This window comes from Hipposideros armiger, unplaced genomic scaffold (genome assembly GCF_001890085.2).
Source record: "Hipposideros armiger isolate ML-2016 unplaced genomic scaffold, ASM189008v1 scaffold_55, whole genome shotgun sequence".
NCBI classification, from domain to species: Eukaryota; Metazoa; Chordata; class Mammalia; order Chiroptera; family Hipposideridae; genus Hipposideros; species Hipposideros armiger.
The window spans coordinates 4,374,170-4,399,944 of NW_017731405.1; the positions used below are offsets into that span (position 1 = coordinate 4,374,170).

General features: G+C 42.7%; 1 protein-coding gene across 7 annotated transcripts in view; it reads left to right on the forward strand.

Moving 5' to 3' along the window:
- GCNT4 (glucosaminyl (N-acetyl) transferase 4) overlaps positions 1–25,738 on the forward strand; it is a 29,711-nt gene extending 3,973 nt beyond the window's left edge. The window contains exons 2-5 of one of the 7 annotated variants that reach the window (XR_002123841.1): positions 9,005–9,189; positions 10,054–10,191; positions 14,022–14,695; positions 15,042–16,042. Coding sequence is in view for 5 of the 7 variants with exons in the window: in XM_019641056.1 (XP_019496601.1) it covers positions 22,862–24,226 (1,365 nt within the window). In the remaining 2 variants the exon portion in view is untranslated. Of the gene's footprint in view, positions 1–1,003; positions 1,398–9,004; positions 9,190–10,053; positions 10,192–10,526; positions 11,909–14,021; positions 16,043–22,860 lie in introns of those variants that run through there. The other 6 variants (XR_002123842.1, XM_019641056.1, XM_019641059.1 and 3 more) reach the window with 6 other exon arrangements.
- The last annotated feature ends 37 nt before the right edge of the window (positions 25,739–25,775 follow it).

Here is a 25,775-nt window from a genome sequence, read left to right on the forward strand (position 1 = left end):
GTGGAAATACTTAATAAGTGGCTGGATAGAGCAGGCCCCAGGTGACCCTCCAAAGAAGGGTCATCTGTATCAGGGTGTTCTTTTAGCTTTGGGTGGGTTGGGGAAGTGGTGTGGACCTGAAAAAGAGCCTCCGTCTTCATGAGGAGAGGTGGGAGGAAGACCAGGGCTATGCTAGATCTCCACTGAAGCTGTAGTGGGAGTGAGCACCCCGCCTGGTGCAGGGGTGCGTGTGCGTGCACTGTGGGGCCATCACACTTACCTGCCTGGAAGCTGCTCCTCAGGTAAGAAGTGGGTCAGAGAGCTGGCTTTCTTGAGATGAGAGAGCCTCACACACACTGTTATGTGAATAGGATGGAGTGAGTGGGAAGGAGACGTCAAACATACAGGATATCTGAACGCCCCTCCCTCTCTTGGAGTATTAGGTAAAAAACAGCCTGATTCTGCTAGTATTTTCATATCAAACTCATAAATATAAACCACCAACATCTTACTGAAACAATATTTTGAAGTACGTATAATGGTGAAATTTGAAGTTTTACTTCATAGATTGTGCAAATTTAATGATTTGGAGAAACATAGATAGAAATCACACAGTAGAGCTGCAGTGTGGCTAAGAGTGGCCCCTGCAGTGAGACTGCGGAGGCCCTGGTTCTGGCCCTGCTACTCCCTAGCTTATGACCTGACCCAAGTTTCCTGACCTTTCTGCCTTAGTTTCCTGGTCTCTGAAATGGCACCACACTGAAGGGGTACATGGTCTATGGTGCCTTCCCCTGGGCTGTTGTGAAGATTGCATGTATGCATCATGCATGTGAGGTGTCTGCATGATTTATGCATGTATGCATGATGCATGCACAAGGTGGGCATGTGTGCATGATGTCTGTGCAGTGTGTGTATGTGCATCATATATGTACAATGTGTACATTGCGCCTGGCACATAGTGGGTGCTCAGTAAGCCGTAATGCTGGTGGTTTTATTATAACGATGTCATTTCCATCGTTTCCAGATGTAGAATCTGAGACTCAGAGAATTATGAGACCCTGCCCAAGGCTGTAGAGCCAAACAGTGCCAAAGTTAAGGCCAGGGTCGCATTCGCCTGACTCACAGGCAGAGGCATCTTCCACTGAGCATGTCAACAAGTGTCAGGTGCTGGATGCTATATGTATATGCAGTTAACTGTGATAAACAGATACGGTGAGTGCTCACCAGAGTGCAAAGAAGCCAAACAGATATCAATGTCAAGGCATACAGACTTTTCCTAAGCAATTTAGAGGTGTATGTTTTGTATTAATTTGCATTGCTTTGCATGTCATTTTATATGCATTTCCATCTGCTGGTAATTTTCCTAGTGAGAGTTAAAGGCTGAAGCTTCAAATATATAAGAGCAAATAAAATTAATTGGGAATTAACCACAACACAGCTTCGTTGTGCTTCAAAACCTAATGGGCCCCTGGGCACAGTGGGTTCAGTGTGGGCTTGTGGGGAAAGAATTGGATCAATATTTACTATTTTAGAAGATGTCGGAAGCCAGATACCATTTGATAAAAGCAGGTCACACCTTAATATGTAATGAAGCTTGTTCTGCTGAACATACTAGAAAAATACAGGAAAGATGAAAGAAGACCAGAGGGAAACTGCCTATTCTATAAAATGCCAGAAGATGAAGCAGAAGCAGAAACAGAAGTCTGCTTCATGAAGCTGAACTAATAAGAAACACTGAGGGTCAGTAATTAAAGGTGGAACTTCTGCTAAGTAATACGAAGTTGTAAGCATAATCTTAAACACCAGTGTGTGGAGTTTTAAAACCAATAAATTCTCCCTAATTTGGACTATTGGGAAATAGGCCATTGTGTCATTTAGTAAAATCTTAGAATATACGAGGTGTGATAAAAAAANCACACACACACACACACACGCACCACCTCTATCTCTATTACAGCAAAATCTTTCACAGTGAATGTGGGCATCAGTAATTTCTTAAGCTCCCCAGGTGATTCTAATATGCAGCCACGTTGAGAACCAATTCTATAGACTCTTTCCACATCTTTCTCTTCTCTTCCTTTCCTGGATTACCTATCGCCTTTCTCCAGGCCTACGAGAGAAAGTCAGGATTCTCCTATATCTTCCCCCATTTTATTATAAGCATAGCATTTTGGCTCTCTGTGCCTCACCCCTGCCCATCTAGGCTTTGCCCAGGGGGCTTCGGCTTTCTCGTCATCAAAATATTCTCATAGGTGTTCTCTGCTCCAGCCATGATGTACAAGATATTACATTCAGCTGTTGCTTTAAATAACATTTTTTTAGAACAGTAAAAAGTGACTATAATTCTCCCCAAATTGGGTTATTGTATAAGTCCCTGCACATGTCCCTTCCAGACTATAAGAGGGACACAAGAACTTGGAAGCCACTAGAGCACAGCTAGCAATGTACAGAAGTAGAAAGTACAGGAGTACTATTTACAGCCTTGGCTGCACATTACAATTACCTGATGAGCTTTAAAACCTGGCCCAGATCTGGGCCCACCCCCAGAGATTCTAATTTCATTGTTCTGGAGTCTGCATCTGTACATCAGTATTTTTTTTCATGTCCCCCAAATGATTCCAGTGAGCAGCCACTGACCTCTGGAACCTGCTCTTATCACATCACTTTGCTCTCCCACCCACCATCAGTCACTACATTAATCTTGTGTTTCCCACTCTGCCCCATTAAAAGAATCACCTACGATGCCTCTTAAAAATACAGATGCCTGGGCCCACTCCAGGCTTACTGAATCAGAATCTCCAGGGAAATTTTTTTTGACAGGTACCTAAGTAAGTCTTATCAGGCAAATTTGGAAAACGTTACATTAATCCAAGTTATCTTGGCTCATTTTCAGTTGATTAATATGTACTTTATTCATTTAAAAAATATTTAATGAGAACCTAATATGTGCCCAACGCTGTTTTAGATTCTAGAAATACAGCAGCACACCAAATTCTATGTCCTCATGGATATTATGTCTAAAGTATGTCTAGAGTAAATAGCGAACAATTTCATTTCAGATAGTGACAAACGTCATAATGACCATGGATCAGGATGAAGGGCTAGAAGGTGCTATGGAAGTGGGGCAGGCCATTGTTTTAAAAAGGGGAGCCAGACAGCCTGGCTTTGAGAAGTTGCAACTGAACAAACAACTGAGTGATGAGAGACTGCTTACGAACTCCACTGCAGTCCCACTTACATCATTTTTAATCTGTGTGTCTCATATCTCCTAAATTAGATGGGATTTTCTTCAATGTCACAGACTGTCTTTTATATTTTTGTCTTCTCCCATAGCAACCAGTGCAGCACTTTGCAGAAGCAAGAACTCGGTGAGTAACAGTAGACTCAAAAGCATTTCATCCGTAAATATACCTTTGAAGACTCATCCAGCAGAGGATCTGGCAAGGTACCTGCTTGCTAAGTAAAAGAAAATCCAAGGAAACACATTAAATCATCAGACACTGAGCCCAAGGCTAGATTTTCTGCTTTCCTCCAGCTTCTAGCCATAGGTACAGATTTCTCACCGGAAAGTTTTCTAAACATGCCATGATCTGGGGTCATCTGCATGACTCCACACTGGTGCGGTCAGACACTGAGCTTCGATTGTCAGTGTCTGCTGGCTTACCATCTTGTGATGTAGTTTCTTCTTTTGTAGTCAACTTCCCCTCAACTTCTTACCAATTCCCATTCAACCCCCATTTCAACCCCCCATTTCCTTAAGTTAACCAGCTGAGTTCTGCAGGCCACTGGATCCTACGGTGTCTCTGAAAGCCAAAGAAGACTCTTGAATACACTTGAAAATCCTTAGAAGTTTTAGTGAAACCAATTCAGACATCTGGGGATGGTTTATTACAATTACAATTTGGGATTCACGGGGCTTTTAGGGAGGCTTTCCATTTCTTGCAGGGTTACCCTGTTTTTCAAATGCTTTCCTTGGGCAAAGAACAACACAATCAGTGCTGGAAGGCTGACCCAGGAGGCAACATCATTTGGTGGGGAAACTCCTGAATGAGGAATATTGAGACCAGTGTGTTTCCTACCAATTCTAAAACTGATTTGCTGTTTGACCTGGGCAAGTTACTTGACCCCTTGGAGCCCCAGGACCCATGGTTATATAACATTCCTTTCTCTGATGACACTCAGGATTCTCATAAAGACCAAATAAAATTAATGAAAGGAGGAAGCACTTTAAAGCATGCTAATCGTTACGGCATTACAGCATACCATTGTTACAGCCGAAGTATTCACTATGTTCTCATATTCCCTACAGTAAGGTATTTGCATCCTTTCAGCTTCTCACTTCTGCAGTGAAACTTCAGAAGATTCTGCCAGTCACACCTCCTGCCTCCGAACTGAGCTTTTTTTGATAAACCCTCCTTACTTATCTTTGCTTTTCCTACTTCCCTTCAAGGATATGCTTGGCCAACCCTCCCCTTGGAATGAAATCCTTTTATGGTATCCTCAGTGACTGCATCCCCTTAGCTGAATTTCTCAAACATGGCTGCCATTTGGCCTGTGATTTGTCATTTGGCCTAATCAGTTGGCTCTTAGCATCTCCTATCTTGTTGGTTAGTTAGGTTCTGGGTACAGGGACTACCTCTGTAACTACAGTGTTGTTCTTTGAGGGCAGGGACTATGATTTATATCTCTTTGCATCCTAAACTCAAGCAATACGTTTTTATTAACAGTGACCTTAGGCCATTGTTCTGGGTTGAATAGTGTTGTCCCCCCCCCCAATTCATATCTTTGTATATGTAATCAAGTTAAGGTACTGGATTGGGATACAAATTGAGATACTGGATTCGAGTGGCCATAAATACAATATTGTGTATTCCTTAAAGAGAAATCTAGACCCAGAGGAAACACAGGAAGAGGTCATACAATGATGGAGGCAGAAAATAGAATGATGCCGCTGCAAGCAGAGGAATANGTTTTTGTTGAAGCCTATTTTACAGAAGGAAACCAGGAACGTATCTTTCTTGAACACATAATAGTCAAGCAATGTGATAACTTTCTGCTTAAACTTGATCATAATGTTTTCATGTCCCTAATTCTTTTACCACTAAATAAGAGGAACAGAATTTGAGGCCATGTCAAATCAGCTTGCCTCAGTCTTAATGTAAGGCCCAAGTGCAGGCTGGTGTAACCTCCGAATTCCTTGGACATATTTGTAAGTTCATCTTCTTTCATTTTGGTTACTTTGCCAGGGGCTGTAAAGTAGGAACAGTAGATGCAGACATTTGAAGCTGTAATGTACATAGTGGTGCTTGTCAAGGTAAAAGCAGTTAACATTTCTGTTTGTAGATGTTCACAAGCCATCTTAAAGCTCTCTGACATATGGCAGTTGGGCTGAGATAGGAAGTTGGGTCATGTCCCTTCAAAGCTGGAGGTAAGGAAGTGGTAAGGCGAGTTACCTCGCTGGCGGGTGAGCTCCACTGTCTGCATCTCAGCACTTTTTTGTTCTCTTTCGTTATTGCCTGCACGTTACCTGTCATGAAAAGATTGAACAGAACAAAACAAAGTGTTTCTTTGTGTAAAAATGGCTCCAAAAGATATGGTGGTGATGGAAATGAATAGATTCAAGAAAATGTTGGTTCTTAGCACCACCACCCCCCAAAAAAAGAGATCCAGGATAAATAAGAGTAGACAAATTTGGAAGAGCCCACTCTGTGCCACAAATGATTTTGTGTAGGGATGCAAGCCCACAGAGCCTCTCGCTCTCTTATTGTGGACTTCCTTTTCCTTTAGATGCCAAGTGGATTAACTTGAGCCGCTCAGTCGCTATACAGGGCAAAGGCCACTTACCTCCCCCACTTCAGGTACCCCTATTTCTCTGCATTTTCCCAAGAATAGACTTATGCTCTCCCATTGTAGCTGCATTTCTATGAAAATCCATCAGCCTGCTGGTCAGCAAGGTCCCTGATCATTGCTCTCAGCNCAGAAGTCTGCTTCATGAAGCTGAACTAATAAGAAACACTGAGGGTCAGTAATTAAAGGTGGAACTTCTGCTAAGTAATACGAAGTTGTAAGCATAATCTTAAACACCAGTGTGTGGAGTTTTAAAACCAATAAATTCTCCCTAATTTGGACTATTGGGAAATAGGCCATTGTGTCATTTAGTAAAATCTTAGAATATACGAGGTGTGATAAAAAAAATACAGTGAATGTTTAAATTTTAAAAATGTATTGCAGTAAAAGACACATTGCCATCAAGTCCCCTCAAAACACTCCCCCTCGCTTTGAACACACTTATCCCATCATTCTTGCCACTTTCTGAAGCTGTTCTGGAAGTCCTCTTTCGTGTCTTTAATTGCTCTGTCATGGCTGCCTCGATGTCCTGAATCATTTTGACTTTGGGGAAGAGCCAGAAGTCACACGGTCCCAGATCCAGTGCATAAGGTGGATGAGGACACACCGTAATGTTTTCATTTGACAGAAATTGCCATATACCAGAAGCGATGTGTGACACGGAGTGTTGTCATGATGGAGGATGAAGTAAAGACATTCATGAGAGAGGACCTCCAGAACTGCTTCAGAAAGTGGCTAGAACGATGGGATAAGTGTGTTTGAAGCCGGGTGGGGGATGGGGAATAGGGGGGTATTTTGGGGGGAATTAATGTCAATGTGTCTTTTACTGTAATACATTTTTTTATTTAAGCATTCACCATATTTCGTGATCACATTGTGTGTGTGTGTGTGTGTGTGTGTGTTTTAAGTATAATTTTGTTACTTAGAGCAGTGGTTCTCAAAGTATAGTCCCTGGACCAGCTGCATCAGCATCTCCTGGGAACTTATTAATTTGCACCTGGGAAATGCAAATTTTGAGAACACCATATCTGCTGAATCAGGACCTCTTGGCCCAGTAACCTGTGTTTTACTGTTTGGAGCCAGCTTCGGTTCCCCTTGAACTTTCACTTCTTTGGTCTTAACCTTCCGTTTCCCTCTTGTGGTCACTAGTTTCTCACTGTGCTCCTTAACTTATATTAGTCAGCATCCTCATAGAGGATTATACCCAGACACACATCCATCCCTTCCTCTTTTCCAAGGTCTAAACTGGTGGGCGATGCTTTCTAAGATCCCTTTAGTCAATCACATTCTGCAGCTCTGTGGTTCTCACGCTGTTTAGAACCACACTGGTTTTGCTGCCTTTTTTTTTTAAAGTCTTCTGGCAGCCTCATATCAAACAAACAGACTCTTCCCAAATATATAGTCAGTCAAAATGCTGCACTGTTCTCTATCAATGCTCCTGTTAAACCACGTTTCTCCATCTGGTACGAGTGCAGTTAATTTCTTAGACCTAAGCGTTAGTCTTTCTCTCTGTTAAATTTCATCTTACTGGATTCAAATCTGTTTGGGTCCTACTTCTATCCTTTTTCATAGAAACCTTTATGTCCTCTGCCAATTCTGCTGCTGAGGGATGTCCTGCCCCAAGGAATTAATAATGGTATGAGTATTTTTGTTAGATGCCTTCTCCACAGTTAATGAGGCTTAAAAACTTGGCATCTTGTGCAATCCTTGTAAGACTAACATCAGAATAATTGTCATCAGTCCCATCATTGTTTGGATTGAAATTACTGCTGTTCTGAAGCGCTCCCTCATACCTTTTGTCCACATATGGCTTGTTTTCTAACTCCATCCTTGGTGCCTCTCACAGTACAGTCATCTATAGCACGTAGTCAGGAGCTTTTTGACTGTGATGATGGCTTCCCCTCTCTCTCTTAGATTTATACCACCAGCTAAGTTTTTGGGGGTTTTTGTAGGTGACACAAGGGTAAGTTTTAACTTATCTATGATCTCATTAAGGTGAATTTAGAAATTTCAAAATAATGGGAAGTAAAAATTGTGCCTTGTCATTTCTCTCTGCTTCCCGGCCACCAACCCCCTCCCCCAAGTTTTAGAACTCAAGAGTTTTGTGCTCAAGTCTACATTTAGCCAAGAGATTCAGGCTATTTCATATTTTTAATGTAAAATTTTGCTCATGCATGTATTTTTTAATTTTTAGAATTCTTTTTGAAAATTAAATTTACTGGGGTAACATTGATTAATAACACTATATGAGTGTCAGGTGTACAATTCTATAATACATCTCTATATTGCATTGTATGCTCACCACCCAGAGTCAGTTTTCCTTCTGTTACCATATATTTGACCCCCATTACCTTTTTCCTCCTCCCCACCATCCCCTTTTTCCTCTGGTAACCACGTTTGTTGCTTTCTGTTTTATATCCCACATATGAGTGAAATCATATGCTTCTTGTCCTTTTCTCTTGGACTTATTTCACTTAGGATGATTCTCTCAAGATCCATCCATGTTGTCACAAATAGCATTTCAGCAATTTTTATGGTAGAGTAGTATTCCATTGTGTATACACACCACATCTTCTTTAGCTAATCATCTCTCAAAGGACACTTTGTTTCCATGTCTTGGCCACAGTAAATAATGCTGCAATGAACATAGGGGTATATTTATCTTTACGGATAAATGTTTTCAGATTTTTGGGATACATACCCAGAAGAAGGATTGTTGGGTCATATGATAATTCTGTTCTTAACTTTTTGAGGAACCTCCATACTGTTTCCACACTGACTGTACCAATCTGCATTCCCACCAGCAATGTACGAGGGTTCCTTTTTCTCCACAGCCTCTCCAACACTTGTTATTACTTTTCTTGTTGATAATAGCCATTCTAACAGGTGTGAGATGGTATCTCATTGTGGTTTGGATTTGCATTTCCCTCACTGCTAGTGAAGTTGAACATCTTTTCATATATCTGTTGACCATCTGTCATACGTGATTCTTAAAGGAGTACAATTAGATGATATAGTTGCACAAAAAACAAGTTTTAAAAGGCAAAAAGCAAAACAACTTTATATCAAAAATTCTTTTAGCTGTGGTTGCTAGAACATGAAGTACATGGAACCCTACACTGTTATTCATGATCTTCATCTAATCCTACTCAAGCCCTCTCCCTCCTCCTTTCCCCAGCACTGAAAAACCAGCCTTAAATCAAGCTGCAAAAATCTCCAAAAAATCCAAGCCTGCTTTCCTCCTCCAAGATGCCATGAAACCTCTTTCAATGTGATGTTTTCCCTTATGGAGGCAAGCAAGGAAGAAAGTGCCTGGTGCTAATGGAGCTCCTCGTATCTCAAGCTAACCTCCATGAATACTGGGTACTTCTAGCTCTTTAATGGCTTTCATTCTCCCACCTTCCCCTCCTGTTGTCTTCTAATCTAATTAAGGCGGGGAGGGGAGAAACGAAGTTGTCCCTTTGGGGGAGGGCATTCTGGCTGTGCTCAGACTGGACAGTCGGCCTGTCTGCTCTTGGATAGGCTGGACCTGTTTCCAGAGGCTCTGCAAACTCGGGCATTTCTCCTGGTCATCCACCAGATCTGGACAGCCCCCAGCAGGGCAGCACCTTCAGACTGCAGTAGAGGATGGGGGGTTGTACCCTGGACCAGGAAGAACAAGGCTCAGCACAGCTCCAGTGCGTGCCAAGGTCCCTTTTCCTTGTTCTGTTCCCCTGCTTCACTGCAACATACTTGGAATATTTGTGCTCCTGCGTCCTTTCTCCACACCCACATTCCACCTGGGTGGGACAAGGAGGGGCCGGCCATTGTCTTCCACCAGGTTCTCTCTTCCTTTAGCCTTTCCAGCAACTTCCCTGCCCTAGACCAGCCAGGCAGAGTCAGACAGATTTAGTGTTAGATAAGTCAGGAGATAGAAGTGGGATGACACACAAAGTAGACACAAAAACTAGACCATGAAAAAAATAGTCATAGAGTGATATGGAGAATGTGGAGCTGAAGGAAGGGATGGGGAACCAGAGAAGAGAACTGAAGAAAGGAGGAACATAAAATCAACACTATGGCAAGAAAATCCCTGATTTAAAGACATATTTCCAAATGCTAGCTAGTGGGAAATTACTTCTACAGTAAAATTTAAATGTAACAAATGACTGGGATTTCTTGAGATCTTGAAATTGTGTTATCAAATCACCCAAGACTCACTAATTATTTCTCTCTGTATTCCTTCAGGCAGCACAGTTTCTAGCTGTATCTCCCCAGAATCAAGAGAGTGCCTGCCCGGCATGGCACATGTACTCACGCGGTAAACGTTTGAATGGATGGGCAACCAATTGAAGGGGCATAGAAGTAGGATATATAAGACTCAAGGTATATGTGTGTATAGTCATATATATATAGGGGGCGGGTATATATGTATGTGTGTGTGTGTGTGTGTGTGTGTGTGTGTGTGTGTGTATCTCCCCCAAAGAAGAGAAAGCAGGAAGATGAAGGTACTTGTATGTCCATGTCCATAGCAGCATTATTCACAACAGCCAAAAGTTGGAAGCAATCAATACAAGTGTCTATGGACAGACAAATGGATAAACAAAATGTGGTGTATACACAATGGAATATCATTCAGCCTTAAAAGAAAGAAAATGGAAGAAACTTGAAGACATTATATTACGTGAAATCAGCCAGTCACGAAAGGACAAATACTGTGTGATTCTTCCTATATGAGGTTCCTAGAATAGTCAAATTCATGGAGAGAGAAAGTAGAATGGTGGTTGCCAAGGGCCGGGAGTAAGGAAGAGATGGCGATTAGTGTGTAATTGGTACTGAGTTTCAGCTGGGGAAGATGAACAAGCTCTGTGGATGGATGGTGGTGATGGCTGCACAACAGTGTGAATGCCACAGAACTATACACTTAAAAATCGTTAAAATTGTAAATTTCTTTATATATATTTTACCACAATAAAATAATAGGAAAAAAGTTTTTATGATCAACTAATTCATAAATATGGAACAACAAAAGAAAAGTTACTTTTATAACGAAGAAATGAAGCAGGCGTTACTTGGAAAGTATCTTGTATATTACAGCGAGAAGACATCAGTGACACCAGATTTAAAAAGATGTTTAAAAACTGTGCTGCTAAGAATGGATTGCCTGAGTCCTAATACAAGGCAGGGACTTTTAACGGCTTTTAGTCCTGCTTGTTCCCGGTTACCCCTTTGATGCCTTCTTTAAAAACAAAAAAACAAACAAAAAAACTTAATTTGAAAAATTTTAAACCTACAGAAAAGTTGTAAGAACAAGTATAGTGAGCACCGATCTGATTCCCCCTTGACCATGAGAATGGGGCAGGCTCTGATGGGGCTTCTGCACCATCCTGCCAGATGGAGACCCCACCCACCCCCCTCCCCCGCTACTGCTGCCTCTGCGAGGTGGTCTCCGGGTGCAGGAGCCCATGTGGCACGTTGAGGACAAAGTCCAGTCCCTGTTTGTAGAACAGCCCCTGCTCCATGGTACTCCGTGCTCCTCCCCTGGCTGTTGCTTGTTGAAATGCTTTCCGCCCCTCCCCACCATGCCTCCTGTGTGTGTTAGTCGGCCCTTCCTGCCTGAAGGTACCCATCCATGCATGAGCTCCGTGGTCACAGGACCCCTGTGAGTCAGCGCCCTGGGGCCTCTTTCACAGATGAGAAGGCTCAGCGCTAACTAGATTCATGACAGCTCGTTAGGGCAGTCAGGACTTAACTTCAGAACCATCGGCTTTAAGTTCCAAACCCATTATGTTCTGCACAAAGATAAAGCAGAAGGACAAGATGGAGGAGGGGTCAAATGCAAGGCAGGGTGGAGAGGAATGTGGGTTGAGCAAGTAGAGAAGGAACGAGAGTGACTCAGAACTACTCGACTGGGTTCACCCTCCATGGCGCTGATACCTTTCTCTTGATAAGTAACAAACTGGTTACAAAACAAGCGCTCAAGAAGGCAGCCCTCCTGCAAGGTGACTTTCCGAAATTATGTGGCCTAACAACGCCCTGCGTCTGGCCAGAACCACACAAAAGGAAGTTTGCCGTAAGCTGAGTAGTACTTACCTGAGGCGAGGTGAGCCGGCTGCACAGCTCATGCCAACATCGGGGTTAATTTGGTAAATCTGGGAGTCTGCTTTCCTTCAGAGATGTACCTAAAGCCTCCATCTGCCTGTGAACACAGATGGATGAGAAGTTCCGCGTTATCTGAGACACATAATTTTGCACTTGGCTGTGTACCAGATTGTACTGTTGTATAAGCAGACACTTTAGCCTGGTTTAAATTTAAGCTTCAGTGTGGGGTGTGTGTGTGTGTGTGTGTGTGTGTGAAGCAGTCCCCTTTTCATTTGGCCATCTTTCAAAGTGCATGTTTGCAAAGTTGCTTAAATACATAAGGGCTTATTTTTCTTATATAGCAAGAATACAGAGTGGGCATTTGCTGCCACTGGTTCAGTAGTTTGAGGATTTCAGGGTTGAGGTCTCTGATGTGCTCTTGGCCTGTTCATGGTCCCAAGATAGCTGCTGGCCATCATGTCAGTTCCAGGCAGAAAATTGGAAGAAGAGAAAAAGATAACAAAATGGCACTCTTCCCCCCCCAAGTCATATTCCTTTAAAGAACATCACCAGATACCCCCCATTATATTTCACTGACTGCTCCTCTATAATGGAAGCTGGGGAAAAAGGCTTTTAGAGGTACCTGTTTCTGCCATCAACAATAGGGGGTTTCTCTTGGTAAAGAAGAAAGGGAGAATAGATGTTGTAAGACGAGTGGCCATCTCTACCACAGCCACATATAAAATCCTTACCTACCAGGTCTTGTTTCTGAATTTCATCTCACTGCTCTCTGTCCATCCTAGCATCAGTACCACTGTTTGAATAACTGTAACATTATAATCTGCGTGAAAATCTGAAGTCTAGTTTTTACTTTCTATACAGTTGGCATATGTTTGCTTAGATATTTAGTTTTTAACTAAATAATCTTTTTCACTTTTTTATTATGTTAACCTAACATAAACCCTACATGTTGAGACCTGTTATCATAATTAAAACCATTGCTAGAGTGCATCCTTGTAGCACATGCCAACTGCTGAGCTTCCTGGAGTCATTTCCAGATTTGACTTTTGGTAAGACATTTTTACACGAAATCTCTGCTTTTGAAATTGCTATTTTGGCAGGATAGTCCCAAGCACAGCCAATATTATTTGTTCCAGTCCTTTAACTTAATTTTAAGTTCCTGAGTCGTAACTTTGATGCGTCTATATGCACACGAGCTCTCAGGACAATATATACATTCTAAACCAAAAAAACACAGACCTTTCCTAGATGGTGACATCACGCCAGAGTTGCCAGAATTATTTCAGTGGAGGTGCAGAAGCATATGGAAGCCTCCAATTCCGCTCCAGGCCACGTCTGCACAACACAGAAAACAAAGGAGCTCTTTTGATGATTTAAAACTGCGTGTGTCTAATCCATTCATGGAGAGTAAGGCCTGGCCTTAAGCCATGTCTGCCATGATTCACAGCTACTTAGCCCTGCGCTGCCTCCCTCTGTGATGTAGTTACGGGCATTAGAGATGCTACTATAAATGCCCACATAGAAATCAGGGTTGCTGTACATCTCCTGCTGCTACATAACTTTTGAAGAATTAATGTTGGCAGTATAAAATGTGGAATCAGCCATATAATACCACATAAGTGCTTCCAGAATTTTCTGAGAGGAAAAAACAAATCATACCATGTACACCTTGGGTGAGGAAATTTTTGTTTTCATTCTGGTGTAATAAATGTACATTTTAAAAATATATAAATGTTTTTCAATTCAATTATTCCTTATTATAGAAAAAGAAGCCAAAATATTCTCAACCTACATTTTAAATTTAGAACATAAACTGTATTTCGGTTCTATAGTATTGGGTTGTCGGAAAAGTCATGACGCATTTTTGCAATGAAAAACATAAAGAAAATGCATCATGACTTTTCTGACAACCCAATACATCCAGCTAAATGTGGAAGGCAGAGTAGAGGGGAACCTAAGAAAGATGTAACCACACTGTTTATAAAGCCTGAAATTGAATACATTAATTAATCCTTTTTGTAATCTTTCGTGTCTAAAAAGGAGGAAACATTTTATTTGAGCTGTTTCCATCTGAACGAAAATTTTTGAAATCCACCCTTCTTTTTTTTTTGTAGGAAAAAGCTCTTAATGTTTTGCAACAGGATGATGGCCACATATGGTTACAAAATGAAGACTTTTCATTCAGCAATATCATTGCTGTCCCTTTAGACTTGCTGCTAAAGATCTTTTATCGATGTAGCTTTGCCCAACAAGATACACAGTGAGCTTTTGATGTTTGCCCTGTAGCACAGATTTAACAAAGTCCAGAATCAAATTGGCTCTCTCCTAATTCAGAAAGCTGGCTGAATTCTGCACCTTTTTGCTCCATTACTGTAGCCCAGATTTCTGATGACCTTGAGGGACCACCATCTGGTAAATACACCCTGGTGTGAATTGCTCGTTTCAAACATGACCTTATATGGCCCATAAATCTCCCCAAACCCCAGATGCTCCAGTGTTGTTATTACTTGGAATAATTATAATCTAAAAAGGTGGTTGATAGACTGAAGTTCATGCCCAGCATTTTCATTCCAACCTCTTTTCTCAAATCATGCAGGTAAGGTAGACCTTTGTTTAAGGAAGGTGGTGACCATAGTCTTTATTTTTGTAAACTGAAGCACACTGCTAGTAGAGGAAGCTATCAGTTGACACGTTCTGTGATGGATGAGGGGCATCCTGCTTTCCTGAGCTGAGAGTTTGAACTTGACATGTGATCTGAGCAGCTGAGCGCTGGTGAGGCCCTGTGAAGGTACGTTTGAGTGCTCACATTGCTGCAGTATCCCCAGTACCACATTTGCATCATGGTCCCTGGGGATGGGTTGGCCGAACGGGGATGCTAGAACAAGCCATTGCTGTTTTGCACTGTCTGGAGAAGAATTGCCCCTCAAGATACTGAACTTAGAGGAAAAGTTTATAGCATTATAGAAGCTGATCACAGCTCTGCACAGAACTAGTTGCATTTGCTCTTCCTGGATGTCTTTTAAAGGAATTCTTCAGTTATCAATCTTTCATAAGCTGTTGAGCAGACTGGGGGGAAAAAAACTCTAAAATTTACCTAGGGTAACTATCTTCCTGTCTTTCAAAATCCAAAATAGGTGAATGTCTTCAAGATGCAACAGACATTAACAGAAAAGAATGTTGTCAAATAGTGGAAAACAAATAAGAAATAGCATGTCTAAATGAAGGGAATAATGCATGTAGTATTTAAGAAAAAATTAAACTACAACATTCTGAGTCTTGCCCAGGTTTCCCAGCAAACCATTTCTCTTGTAGAGGTCCTAGTACCCAAAATCTGATTTGTTTTCTTTTCCCCATACACCTGTCCACATTCACACTGTGTCATTGGCCCTTCATAATAGCATTGTGGGATAGAAAAACCCTCATCTCATTTGACACATGGGAAATAATGACCTGCCCAAGATTAAATGACTTGCCAGGGTCACTTGAGGCATTTTTGAAGGCAGAGCCCAGGCTAGAACTTGGGTCTTCTGATGTTGTCCCCGTGAGCAACTACCCTGTGCTAGGTAGGTCTGTACTTGGGGCTGCGGGGAGAGCATGAACAAGGCCTGTCCAGGAGACAGACATGAACGAGTTAACACGGCAACTGCCACTAGGATAAGTTCTTAGAAGAAAGCAAGGACTATGATAGTCAGGAGAAACAAGTGAGAAGGGTGATCACAGAGGACCCCAGGAACAGATATTTCTTCTACAACTTGAGGGATATGGAGGGTCCAAGCAGGCCAGGATCCAGGGGGAAATAGTCTAAACATGGGGACAGCCGTGCAAAGGTCCTGAGGAAGGAAAAAGGCTGGCGTTTTGGAGCTTTTAGAGCATAGTGAGCAAGAGGAATTGCAGACTGAGATGAAGTGGGAGAGGCGGGCAGGAACTGGAACTGGCTGGGCCTTGTGGCCATGGAAAGGGTTTCTGGTTTAACTAAGTGCAGTGAAATCCCAGTGAAGGGTTTACCTGTAGGGAGTGGGACTAGGGAGGAGGAGTGATCTGATTTATGTGTTTAAAAGATCCTTTTGGGGCCGGCCGAGTGGCTTGTTGGTTAAGAGTTGGCTTGGGAGTGCGAGCGCTGAGCAGCAGGGCTGCCGGTTCAGATCCCACATGGGCCAGTGATGCTGCGCCCTCTGCAGCTAAGATGGTGAACAACAGCTCGACTTGGAGCTGGGCTGCTGTGAGTTGCCGGCGATGGCGTAGGCTGAAGTGGGGCTGCAGTGGGCTGCTGTAAGCTACCATGAGTGGCCGGCAGCCAGCGTGAGCAGCCGGCTGCCGGTGAGAGCTGCCGTGAGCCTCCATGAGCAGCGGTCCAATGGCCGGCGAGCAACTGCCTCATCCGGGAAGAGCGCAATGATCACAATACCAACATGGGCCAGTGAAGCAACGTCCTCCACAACTAGACTGAAGAATAAAAGGACAGCAACTTGTCTGTTCCCCTTCCCCGATTCCCCAATGCTGTTCCCCTCCCCCCAATTCCAATAAAATCTTAAAAAAAAAAAAAGAATCCTTTTGGCTACAGTACAGAGAATGGATTAGAGGGAGCTAGTGAGGTTATTTCCTATGCAGACAAGAGTTGATGCTGGCTTGGATTAGAGTGGTTCCTGTGGAGTGGAAAGGATTAGGTGGATTTGAAATCCGTCTTGGACATAGAACCACCAGGCTCTACTATTGCCAAGAGGTTGGAGAGGCAGCCTTGCATTGTGGTTCCAAGTGTAGGCTTCGAAATTGGGCCATCGTTGAAAATCCTGGCCTCACCACATACTGGCTCAGTGACTCAATTCCCTAATCTGAAAAATGAGGATAAACCTCATAGGTTTACTGAATGGGATAAATAAGATAATGCAAATAGTACTGGTGCTCAATGTAGACCATTAGGAAGGGACAGCTATGTGTCCAGTGACTCTGGCAGCTGAAGATTTTTGTTGACCTTGACCAGAACAGTCGCAGTGGAGGAGGCAGTGGAGCTGAACTGAATGCCACCATGAGGGGCCTGGATACGGGGAGAAGAGATTTCCCCTCTGTTCAGTCCCTTGAGGGGAGGAGCAGTTAGATATATAAACATGAATGTAGTGGGGGAGACATGTTCCTGGCCTCCCAAGAATGGACCAGTGTTAAATGATGGCTAGATCTCTGTTCCCTCATTTAGAGAAGGAGGAATTTGGACTCTATCACAATTAAAGTCCTTGTCAGTTTTAGGGTTTCGCTTTCTAGGCTTCTTCAGGAATTATGGCTTAATTAGTTAAGCTTTGGTGGAGAAGGCCCCAAAAAGTAAATTCTGTTATTTAAATGTTTGTTGTTTTTCTTTTCCCTATAGAAAAGTATGTTGACCTCTGTTAGAAATCGTTCACTTTCTAACAATTTACAGACCCAGTTTAGAATAAGACATTGTGAAATAGAATAGTATTTTGTGAAGTGAAAGAAACAGATAAGACGGTGCCTTATATAGTGAGACTTCTTGTTAATAAGTAAGCCAGAAAAGCTGTGTTTATTGAAAAGTCTGGAAGGACACACTGTCCACAGAATGTCCTTACCAGATATGTGGTGGTTTACTGGAGAGTTTTATTTTCCTCTTTAGAGTTTTCTGATTTTTTTTTAAATTTAAATTTAAGTTTACTTTTATAAACAGAGAGTGGAAAACCTTTTCCTTTTCCTCTTTGAGACAGCCCCTTGTATTATCTGAGGACTGCTTGTTCTCAATGTGTATGGTCTTACTGACCCAGTCACGGGACTCTTGTGTTTTGGACTACTTACTGTTTCCTGCTCACAGCCCGATAATGATTCACTCTATTAGTCTTCCTTCTAGCACAATGGAAATGTAAGGTCATCTGGGCAAAGAAACCTTCCTTCCTGCTCCTTTGCAAACGCTTCTGGTGCTGTGAGGGTGTGGAGGAAATTCATCTCGGCTGAGTCATCCTCCTACTAGTGGCCTTACTCCAACACTTTCTCTGGGTTTGGTGATGGGCGTGTCATCAAAGAGAACCCATGGCTTTATTGAAATGAAGTTGCTACACACAGTAGGCAGACCTTAGCTTCTTCAAGTAGTTTGGGGACGTGTTGTGTTAGTGAGCTCATTTTTATATTAGTGTCCTTATGTGATGATGCTCCTTTGTAAGATTTGAGCAAGAAACAAAATCCTGACATTTCTAATTCAATAAACCCTTCACATCCCGTTCTTCACATTGACATTTAATGATACAACGTCCAAGAAGTTAAAGGCGGCCCACAAGGGGAATAGTCTCCACACAGAGAGATTTCACCCAGAAAAGGTTTTCTAAAATAATTAGTAATTCTCAGAGAGCCCAAATTGTGTCACTAGTCCCTGCCAGAACTAATGAGTCAGTAAGTAATCAGTGACAGCATATGAAACAAGAGTGACTGATGGCAGAATTTCTTAGGATGGCTTTCTTTTCCTGAAATGGCTGGAAGATTGACTGATCTCTTCATTAGCACAGGGATTGGCCCCAGCCTCTGACTGCAAGACCAGAAAGTGTTCCTTCCTCCAAGCTGATTGTCCATGTAAAGAATCCCTTAAAAAGGGTGGAAGGGCTCAGGACTTCAGACGTGGTTTGCTGTTCATTCCTGTTCCAGCTTTAGGACAGTTCGATAAGACATCATAATGAAAACTTTTAGTCAAGGACTAAAACTGTTGTGGGAAATAGAGGGGTTTTTTTTTATATATATATTCCGAGAGACAGTATTGCCTAGAGGGTTACGAGTGCATCTCTGGAGCAAGACTCAAGTTCCAGCTAAAGCACTTTCTAGCCCTGGAGCCCTGGGCAATTTCTTAATCTCCTTGTGCCTCAGTTTACTGTTTTGTAAAAGAGGAATAAAGGTGTGGTACCTACCTCATTGATTTATTGAGGGGATTGAGATCCTACAGGCAGAAGAGTACCAAGTAACAACTTTTTATTGAGTAATTCTACGTTAATAATCATGACATTATTGGATGAATAAAGAACATTACACGGAGGCACTCGGGCATTAATCCTAAAATATTGACTTTAGGGAGAAATAGGAGGATGGTTGAAAAATAAGACAATAAGCCAAACGTCTGGGCAAGATCTTTTTTATAAAGAAGTGCTCACCACGGAGGAGGTGGAGGAGTGCGGCTTGAGGGTGGAGATGACGGCGATGAGGATGAAGGTGATGACGGGGAAGAAACCACAGCTGGCATGACCTAGACTGCCAAAGCACTGCTTGCGTCACCTCATTTACCCTCAAAATCCCTTAGGGAGCTACTATTATTAACATCCAATTACCGATGATGTGGAAAAGCTGAGCGACTTGTCCAGGGTCCAGGTGCTTGATGGGCCATCCCTGAGCTGGGCGTAGAGGACCCCCTAACTGCAGCCCCAGCTGTTGCAGAATCTTTTCCTGCCCAGCCCCTGACCAAGGCCTTAACTCTCCGTAGCTTTCTCCTTCCTTAAAAATTCTCACCTCCCAATTTGGGCATAAAAGTGAAGTTCATTTATTTCCTTAACATTGTCCGCATAAAATTATCTATTCTTTTCATAAAAACAAAACAAAAACACACAAAGTCAACATGCCCTGTGTAGTGAATGTACTGGAAAAGCCCCAGAATTTGGAGTCAGGTGAGCAGGGCCCAGGTGAAAGAAAACGTCTGTTCCCCATGTGCTGTGCTCCTTTCACAGACAGGGACTCCTGGGCTCTCACAGCAGCGAGGGAGGGGGCTTCTAATCACCATTTTGACACAAGAAAACTGGGCCTCTGAGGTTAGTTTGATCAGCCTTACAGCTAGCTACTCAGTGTTTCTCCAGGGGTTCAAGCTCAGGTCGGGGGCACCCTGAAGCCCACGCATGCGCTTTCCTTTCTCTATCTCCCTCCTCCCCCCCTTTCTTCCCCCCCACCCTTGCCAACCTGTGGTAGTTACAGGAAAGAATTGCAGATGTGCTGGGAGGCAGCAGGAGATGGAGGGGACTTAGGGGGGGGGGCGAAGAGGTGGGCTGAAGCCACCTAATCTGCAAATATGGACAGCGGGTCCCATGTTCTTGGTGCCTAAGCTGAACCTTGCTCAGCATTTTTCTCCCACTCTCCTTTCCCCCGTTCTTGACTTGCCATCCTCTTCCTTCCTTGGGAAAGGAAACCCATACTTTATTAACAGCCCTGGGTTTTGAAATTGCTGACTTTACTAGAGTTCATTGAGGAGCTGCTAATGGCTGTGGTCATTGAGCCCTGAATGCAATTATAACCACTTAGCTCAATGTACCTTTGTGCACCTGCTGTTTCCTTTAAGGCTGTAAACAGCACCTGGAGGGGCTGGGGTGTGAGGGGCGGGAGGGTTGGGGAGAAGGCTTCATTCAACATCCCTGTTGGGTTTTTATTGAATTATCCAAATAGGCCTTATTTCCACTGAGCTCTAGCGATCAAACCTTGCTATCATTTCCTTCTCAGTTCTGCCATCGTCACTAGGAACTTGTACCTATGTGGCGATAAACTGCACAGCAGGTTGGGCTTCCTTCTCTGCTTGGGCAGGTGGGAGGGGAAATGCCCTTCTCCCATGGGTGGGAAATGATATGGTGTAATTATAAGACTAGTTCCTGGCAGCAAAACACCTGCCTGTTTCCTGCCCACGAGCATTTAAGAGGGAAAGAGCCAGGGTAGGGTGTTTGCAGAAGGTGGCTTTGCTTACTAGTCTCCTAGGAACCACGGGGCCAGCATGACTGCCCGCCTTAGCCCAGCCTACTCTAGTCAGACCTGGGTCAGGCCCCAGGAGCTGTTTTCCATCCCTCTAAACCTGGTCCATTGGAGTTTTCACAGGCCTGGGTTGCAGGTAACATGAAAGGGAGGCCGTGCCAAAATGGGCAGGTGCCTGCCCTGGCTTGCCTCTGCCCCCTGCGACTCCTGGGCCCTGAGGCTGTGCTGCTGCCTGTCTTCCCTAAGCTGAATGCAGACCCAGCTGGGAGGAGCCATGGGTGTCACAGAGAGATTCTGTCCTAAGAAAAGGGAGCCACAATTGGGAACTCTGGTCTCTAACCTGAAATAACTTGCTGACTTCTCACCACAGCTGGGAAGAGGCCAATAGCCCCTTTCAGGATTTGACAAAAGCTCATTCACACCAATGGGCTTGTTGGACCTTCACAACTTACTTCTAACTTGGGAAAAGGAATGCTTTCAGTCAAAGGAATTTCTGTGAAGGAGTTTTATTGTGACTTGGGACATGGAGGTATTGGAGGGCTGCTGCTTTTCCCTGATGTCAAAGACTGACCCATAAATAGAAAAGATGGCTCCCTTAAAGAGGCTGGGGTGGAAGAAGGATCAAAAGTGACGTGCCCAGGCGGTTCGATTCCCTCCCCTTCTTCTTTTAAAATGAACCGTCACCTCTAGTTGGTGAAGCTCAGACCTGGAGCCCAGAGCCACTTCCCATGGGACTTCTCACAGTGTGCCTGCCACCTGTCCCTTCCGGGTGCCCTGTGACCTTCTCTCTCTGGGCAGGCAGCCACGGCCTCCTAGCTCCACTCAGACTCTCCAGGCACCATGCTGGAGTCAGGAATTGTGTGGTCCACATGTTCTCAGGAAGGGCAGGGGAGGTGTGGGTGCAAAGGAGGCCCTGGAACCTGGTGACGACGGGACAGGGAACAAGCCTTTGCCTTCTTACGTAAGTGTGCAGATGATCGGTAAATGGCACATCATAAATGACATGACATCTCTGGAAGACTTTGTAAACGCTTTCAAAATGTGAGGTCTTCATTTTACCACTGGTATCAGGGGAAACTATTAACTGATGCTAATTAGAGATTCCATGGACCAATAAAGTAGGAAAAGAAAAGGCCAAAATTTACTTAGGGTAAGATACCTTCTAATTCTAGCCATGTATGTAAGCTGCTTCTTATTGATGCCTGATTACCATGAATTAGGACAACGATGAAACAGACAGATTGATTTGGGATTGATTAATCTTCTAAGTTTATTTTATCACAGCACCTTCTAAATGTGTGCTCAGGCTTTGAGGTTATAGTTCGTGTTGCTTTGTGCATCAGGAGTCAGTTTTCCCACACTTGCTGACAACTGGCAGGAACTTTGGCCTTGAGCCTCAATGGGTGGAACCCTGCTCAGTTTGCTTCAGGATGCAGAAAGCCGGGACCTGACAAGGGACTCAGAGTCATGAGCCTGATTGGGATTCTCTTGACCTGGGTTCTGACTCAGCAAAGAGGTTGTCTGGACCTGTTAATGGGATGGAGAAGAAGGGATGGGTTCAAGGCATATTTATGAGGTGATTTGTTTATGTGGGTGTGAAGGAAATGGAAGCATCAGGGACAAGGGACCTCCCTGGGGTCCCTTCTTATAAGGGCACTAATCACCTCCCAAAGACCCCACCTCCAACTACCATCACATTGGAGATTAGGTTACAACCTATGAATTTGGGGGGGACACAAACATTCAGTCTATAGCAGTGAGATTCACTGGACTTTCCCCATGTGACTTCAGACATAGATCTATCTAATCAGGATTTGAAGGTAGAATCATGACAAACATTTCTCGCAGTCTCAGGTGGGCCATTTGCATCTCCAACGATCTCTTAATGACACCCATTTCTCTAAACCTTTGCCCAAACCTGTGTACTCCCTCTGTAAATATGCCAAGCAGAAATGTCGACAATATAAGATACTTAGTACCTATGTACCTATGTTTTAGGAGTTTACATTATTTTCCCTTCTATTTGGTAATCAGCATCTCTCAAAATTAGGTATAGTTAACACAGAATACCCCCCAAAATACCACCATCTGCATACTTCCACTTCTTTACTTCTGGATTCTTTCAAGGCCTTGTTTTATTCATCTGTGGGCCCAGCATTCTGCCTGGCTTGTGATAACCACCCAGTGGACTTTGGTTGAACTGAACTAATTTTCTCTGAATATTTCAACCTGAATTACTCCTTTTGCCTCTTACAGAATGAAGATATTCCGATGCTGCTCTAAATACCCGCTTCAGCAGAAAGTGTTCGTCCTGTTTTTAACCCTGTGGCTGCTGTCCTTGCTGAAGCTTCTAAACGTAGGAAGACTCCTCTTCCCTCAAAGAGACATTTACTTGGTTGAGTACTCCCTAAGTACCTCCCTTTTTGTAAGGAACAGATATACCCATGTTCAGGATGAAGTCAGGTATGAAGTTAACTGTTCGGGTGTCTATGAACAGGAGCCTTTGGAAATTGGCAAGACCCTGGAAATAAGAAGAAGAGACATCATTGACTTGGATGATGATGATGTTGTGGCAGTGACCCACCATTGTGACGTTTATCAGACCCTAAGAAGGTACCATCAGAAGTTTGTTTCAAGGGAGGAGAAAAGCTTCCCAATAGCCTATTCTTTGGTTGTTCACAAAGACGCAATTATGGTTGAAAGGCTAATCCATGCTATATACAACCAGCACAATATTTACTGCATCCATTATGACCAGAAGTCACATGACACCTTCAAAGTTGCCATGAACAATTTGGCGAAGTGCTTCTCCAATATTTTTATCGCTTCCAAATTAGAGACTGTACAATATGCACACATTTCCAGGCTCCAAGCTGATTTAAATTGCTTGTCCGACCTTCTCAAGTCTTCAGTGCAGTGGAAATATGTTATCAACTTGTGTGGGCAAGACTTTCCTTTGAAGTCAAACTTTGAATTAGTGTCAGAGCTGAAGAAACTCAATGGAGCAAATATGTTAGAGACAGTGAAACCCCCAAACAGTAAAATGGAAAGATTCACTTATCACCATGAACTCAGACAGGTGCCTTATGAATATGTGAAGCTACCAGTAAGGACAAACATCATCAAAGAAGCTCCTCCTCATAACATTGAGATATTTGTTGGCAGTGCTTATTTTGTTTTAAGTCGAGCATTTGTTAAATATGTTTTCAACAACTCCCTTGTTAAAGACTTTTTTGCCTGGTCTGAAGATACATACTCCCCTGATGAGCATTTTTGGGCTACCTTAATTCGGGTACCAGGAATACCTGGGGAGATTTCTCGGTCAGCCCAGGATGTGTCTGACCTACAGAGTAAGACCCGCCTTGTCAAATGGAATTATCATGAAGGCCATTTCTATCCCAGTTGTACTGGCTCTCACCTCCGAAGTGTGTGTATCTATGGAGCAGCAGAATTAAGGTGGCTTATACAAGATGGACATTGGTTTGCTAATAAATTTGATTCTAAGGTAGACCCTGTCTTGATTAAATGCTTGGCAGAAAAGCTTGAAGAACAACAGAGAGAGTGGATCACTTTATCTTCAGAAAAGTTATTTACGGATAAAAATCTCACAATTATGTCATGATAAAATCATGATAGAAATAAGATGTCTGATAAATGGAATTAATATGGAATTGTACAGTATACCATGTCCAGTACCATCTGAATTTAACCTTATCCTAATTTGAAAGGTATCTGAAATTCCATGCACGAGGGAAAGTGACCTAGCCTTTGGTGACAGTTAACCTGCAGTTGGTTGGGTACTTTTGTTTGTTTTTGCCTGTAATCTCACTGAGCTAAATCAGAGATCTTAAACAACCATTTGGTATTTATTGAGCTCCTGCTGTATGCCAGGCACTTTTTTAGAAATGGTAGCAATTAAATCCAAGTTTTAATGAGTTATATAGTGCCCTCAAGGGATTGTGTTTTACCCTACTCATGCAGCAAGCTTAATGTCTTAAGTTCTCCATATAACAATCAGGATCCTACTGAAGACATTTTGGAGTGTGTGATAATCACCCATATAAACCACCCATTTCAGAATAGCATTTAAGTATAGTGATCAACACTCCACTCGTCTCTTAATTCAACTCCCTGGACTTTTTCTAACTATTTTTCTAGAAGGAGAGACTCCACTACCTCAGAAGAGCTCAAAAGATTGTCCAATCTCCTGTTTGTCAGAGTATAATTTACCTTTTGGTGACTCACTCATTCAACTCAGGGTCGGGGAAACTCTGTGGGTGGGACATTCATAGTGTCTGAATGTTAGGGAGTGGGCAGGAGGATTGGGACAGGTGGTGCTTGAAGAGGAACAAAAGTATTTATATGACTTTTGCATCATGTTACACAATGGTGTCATGATGGCCTCCTTTTTAATTCAACTGTTGCTTTAAAACACATTTACTGATTAAAAATGAGAACTGTTTAATAGTCAAGTTGTTATACTCTAGAACATTGAACCTAAGTCTTCCTGTTCATAGATTATCATTATCTGTAAGTTTCTTTACAATGGAATTAGTATAATTCTGTTTTATGGAACTACCAAGCTAAGAGTCTGAATTTTCTTGAAAAGGTTATGTGAAATATAACAACTTTCTAAATAAATTATTATGGTCATTTAAAATATTTTCTTCTCCAACAACTGTCCAAGTTGAACCCAAACTTAAAATTATGAAAGCTCTAAGTTCACTGCAGTCTTCTTCTCAGCTTAGATCCAGAGAGAAAAAGCTAATTTTCTTAAGGACATAGCAAGAATATTCATTAAAGATATTTTGTAAAACCTACACCTCACAAAACTACCAAGCGAGTCAAATATACATGTATATTTGTAACTGTGCTGTGCTGGAGGTGAAATGGGACAGGAGCAGGGTTCTGAGAACAGGCTATAACATATTTACATCTCTTGGGAAATCGTGGAACTCATGTAAAAATTTCTTCGTGGTCTTATGTTTCAATGTCAGCCTCAGTAACTAAAGATGTAGTCATCATGGCCAGTGTGAGACTGTTTGGAAGACTGAAGTATTTAAGCGTTTTTTTAAAATGTCTGTGTTGTAAATGTCTGTGAAATGAACTTCGCTTGTTTTGGTTTTTTTTCTTTCCCCCCTTTTTTTTTTTTTTTTCCCCTCCTAAGACCA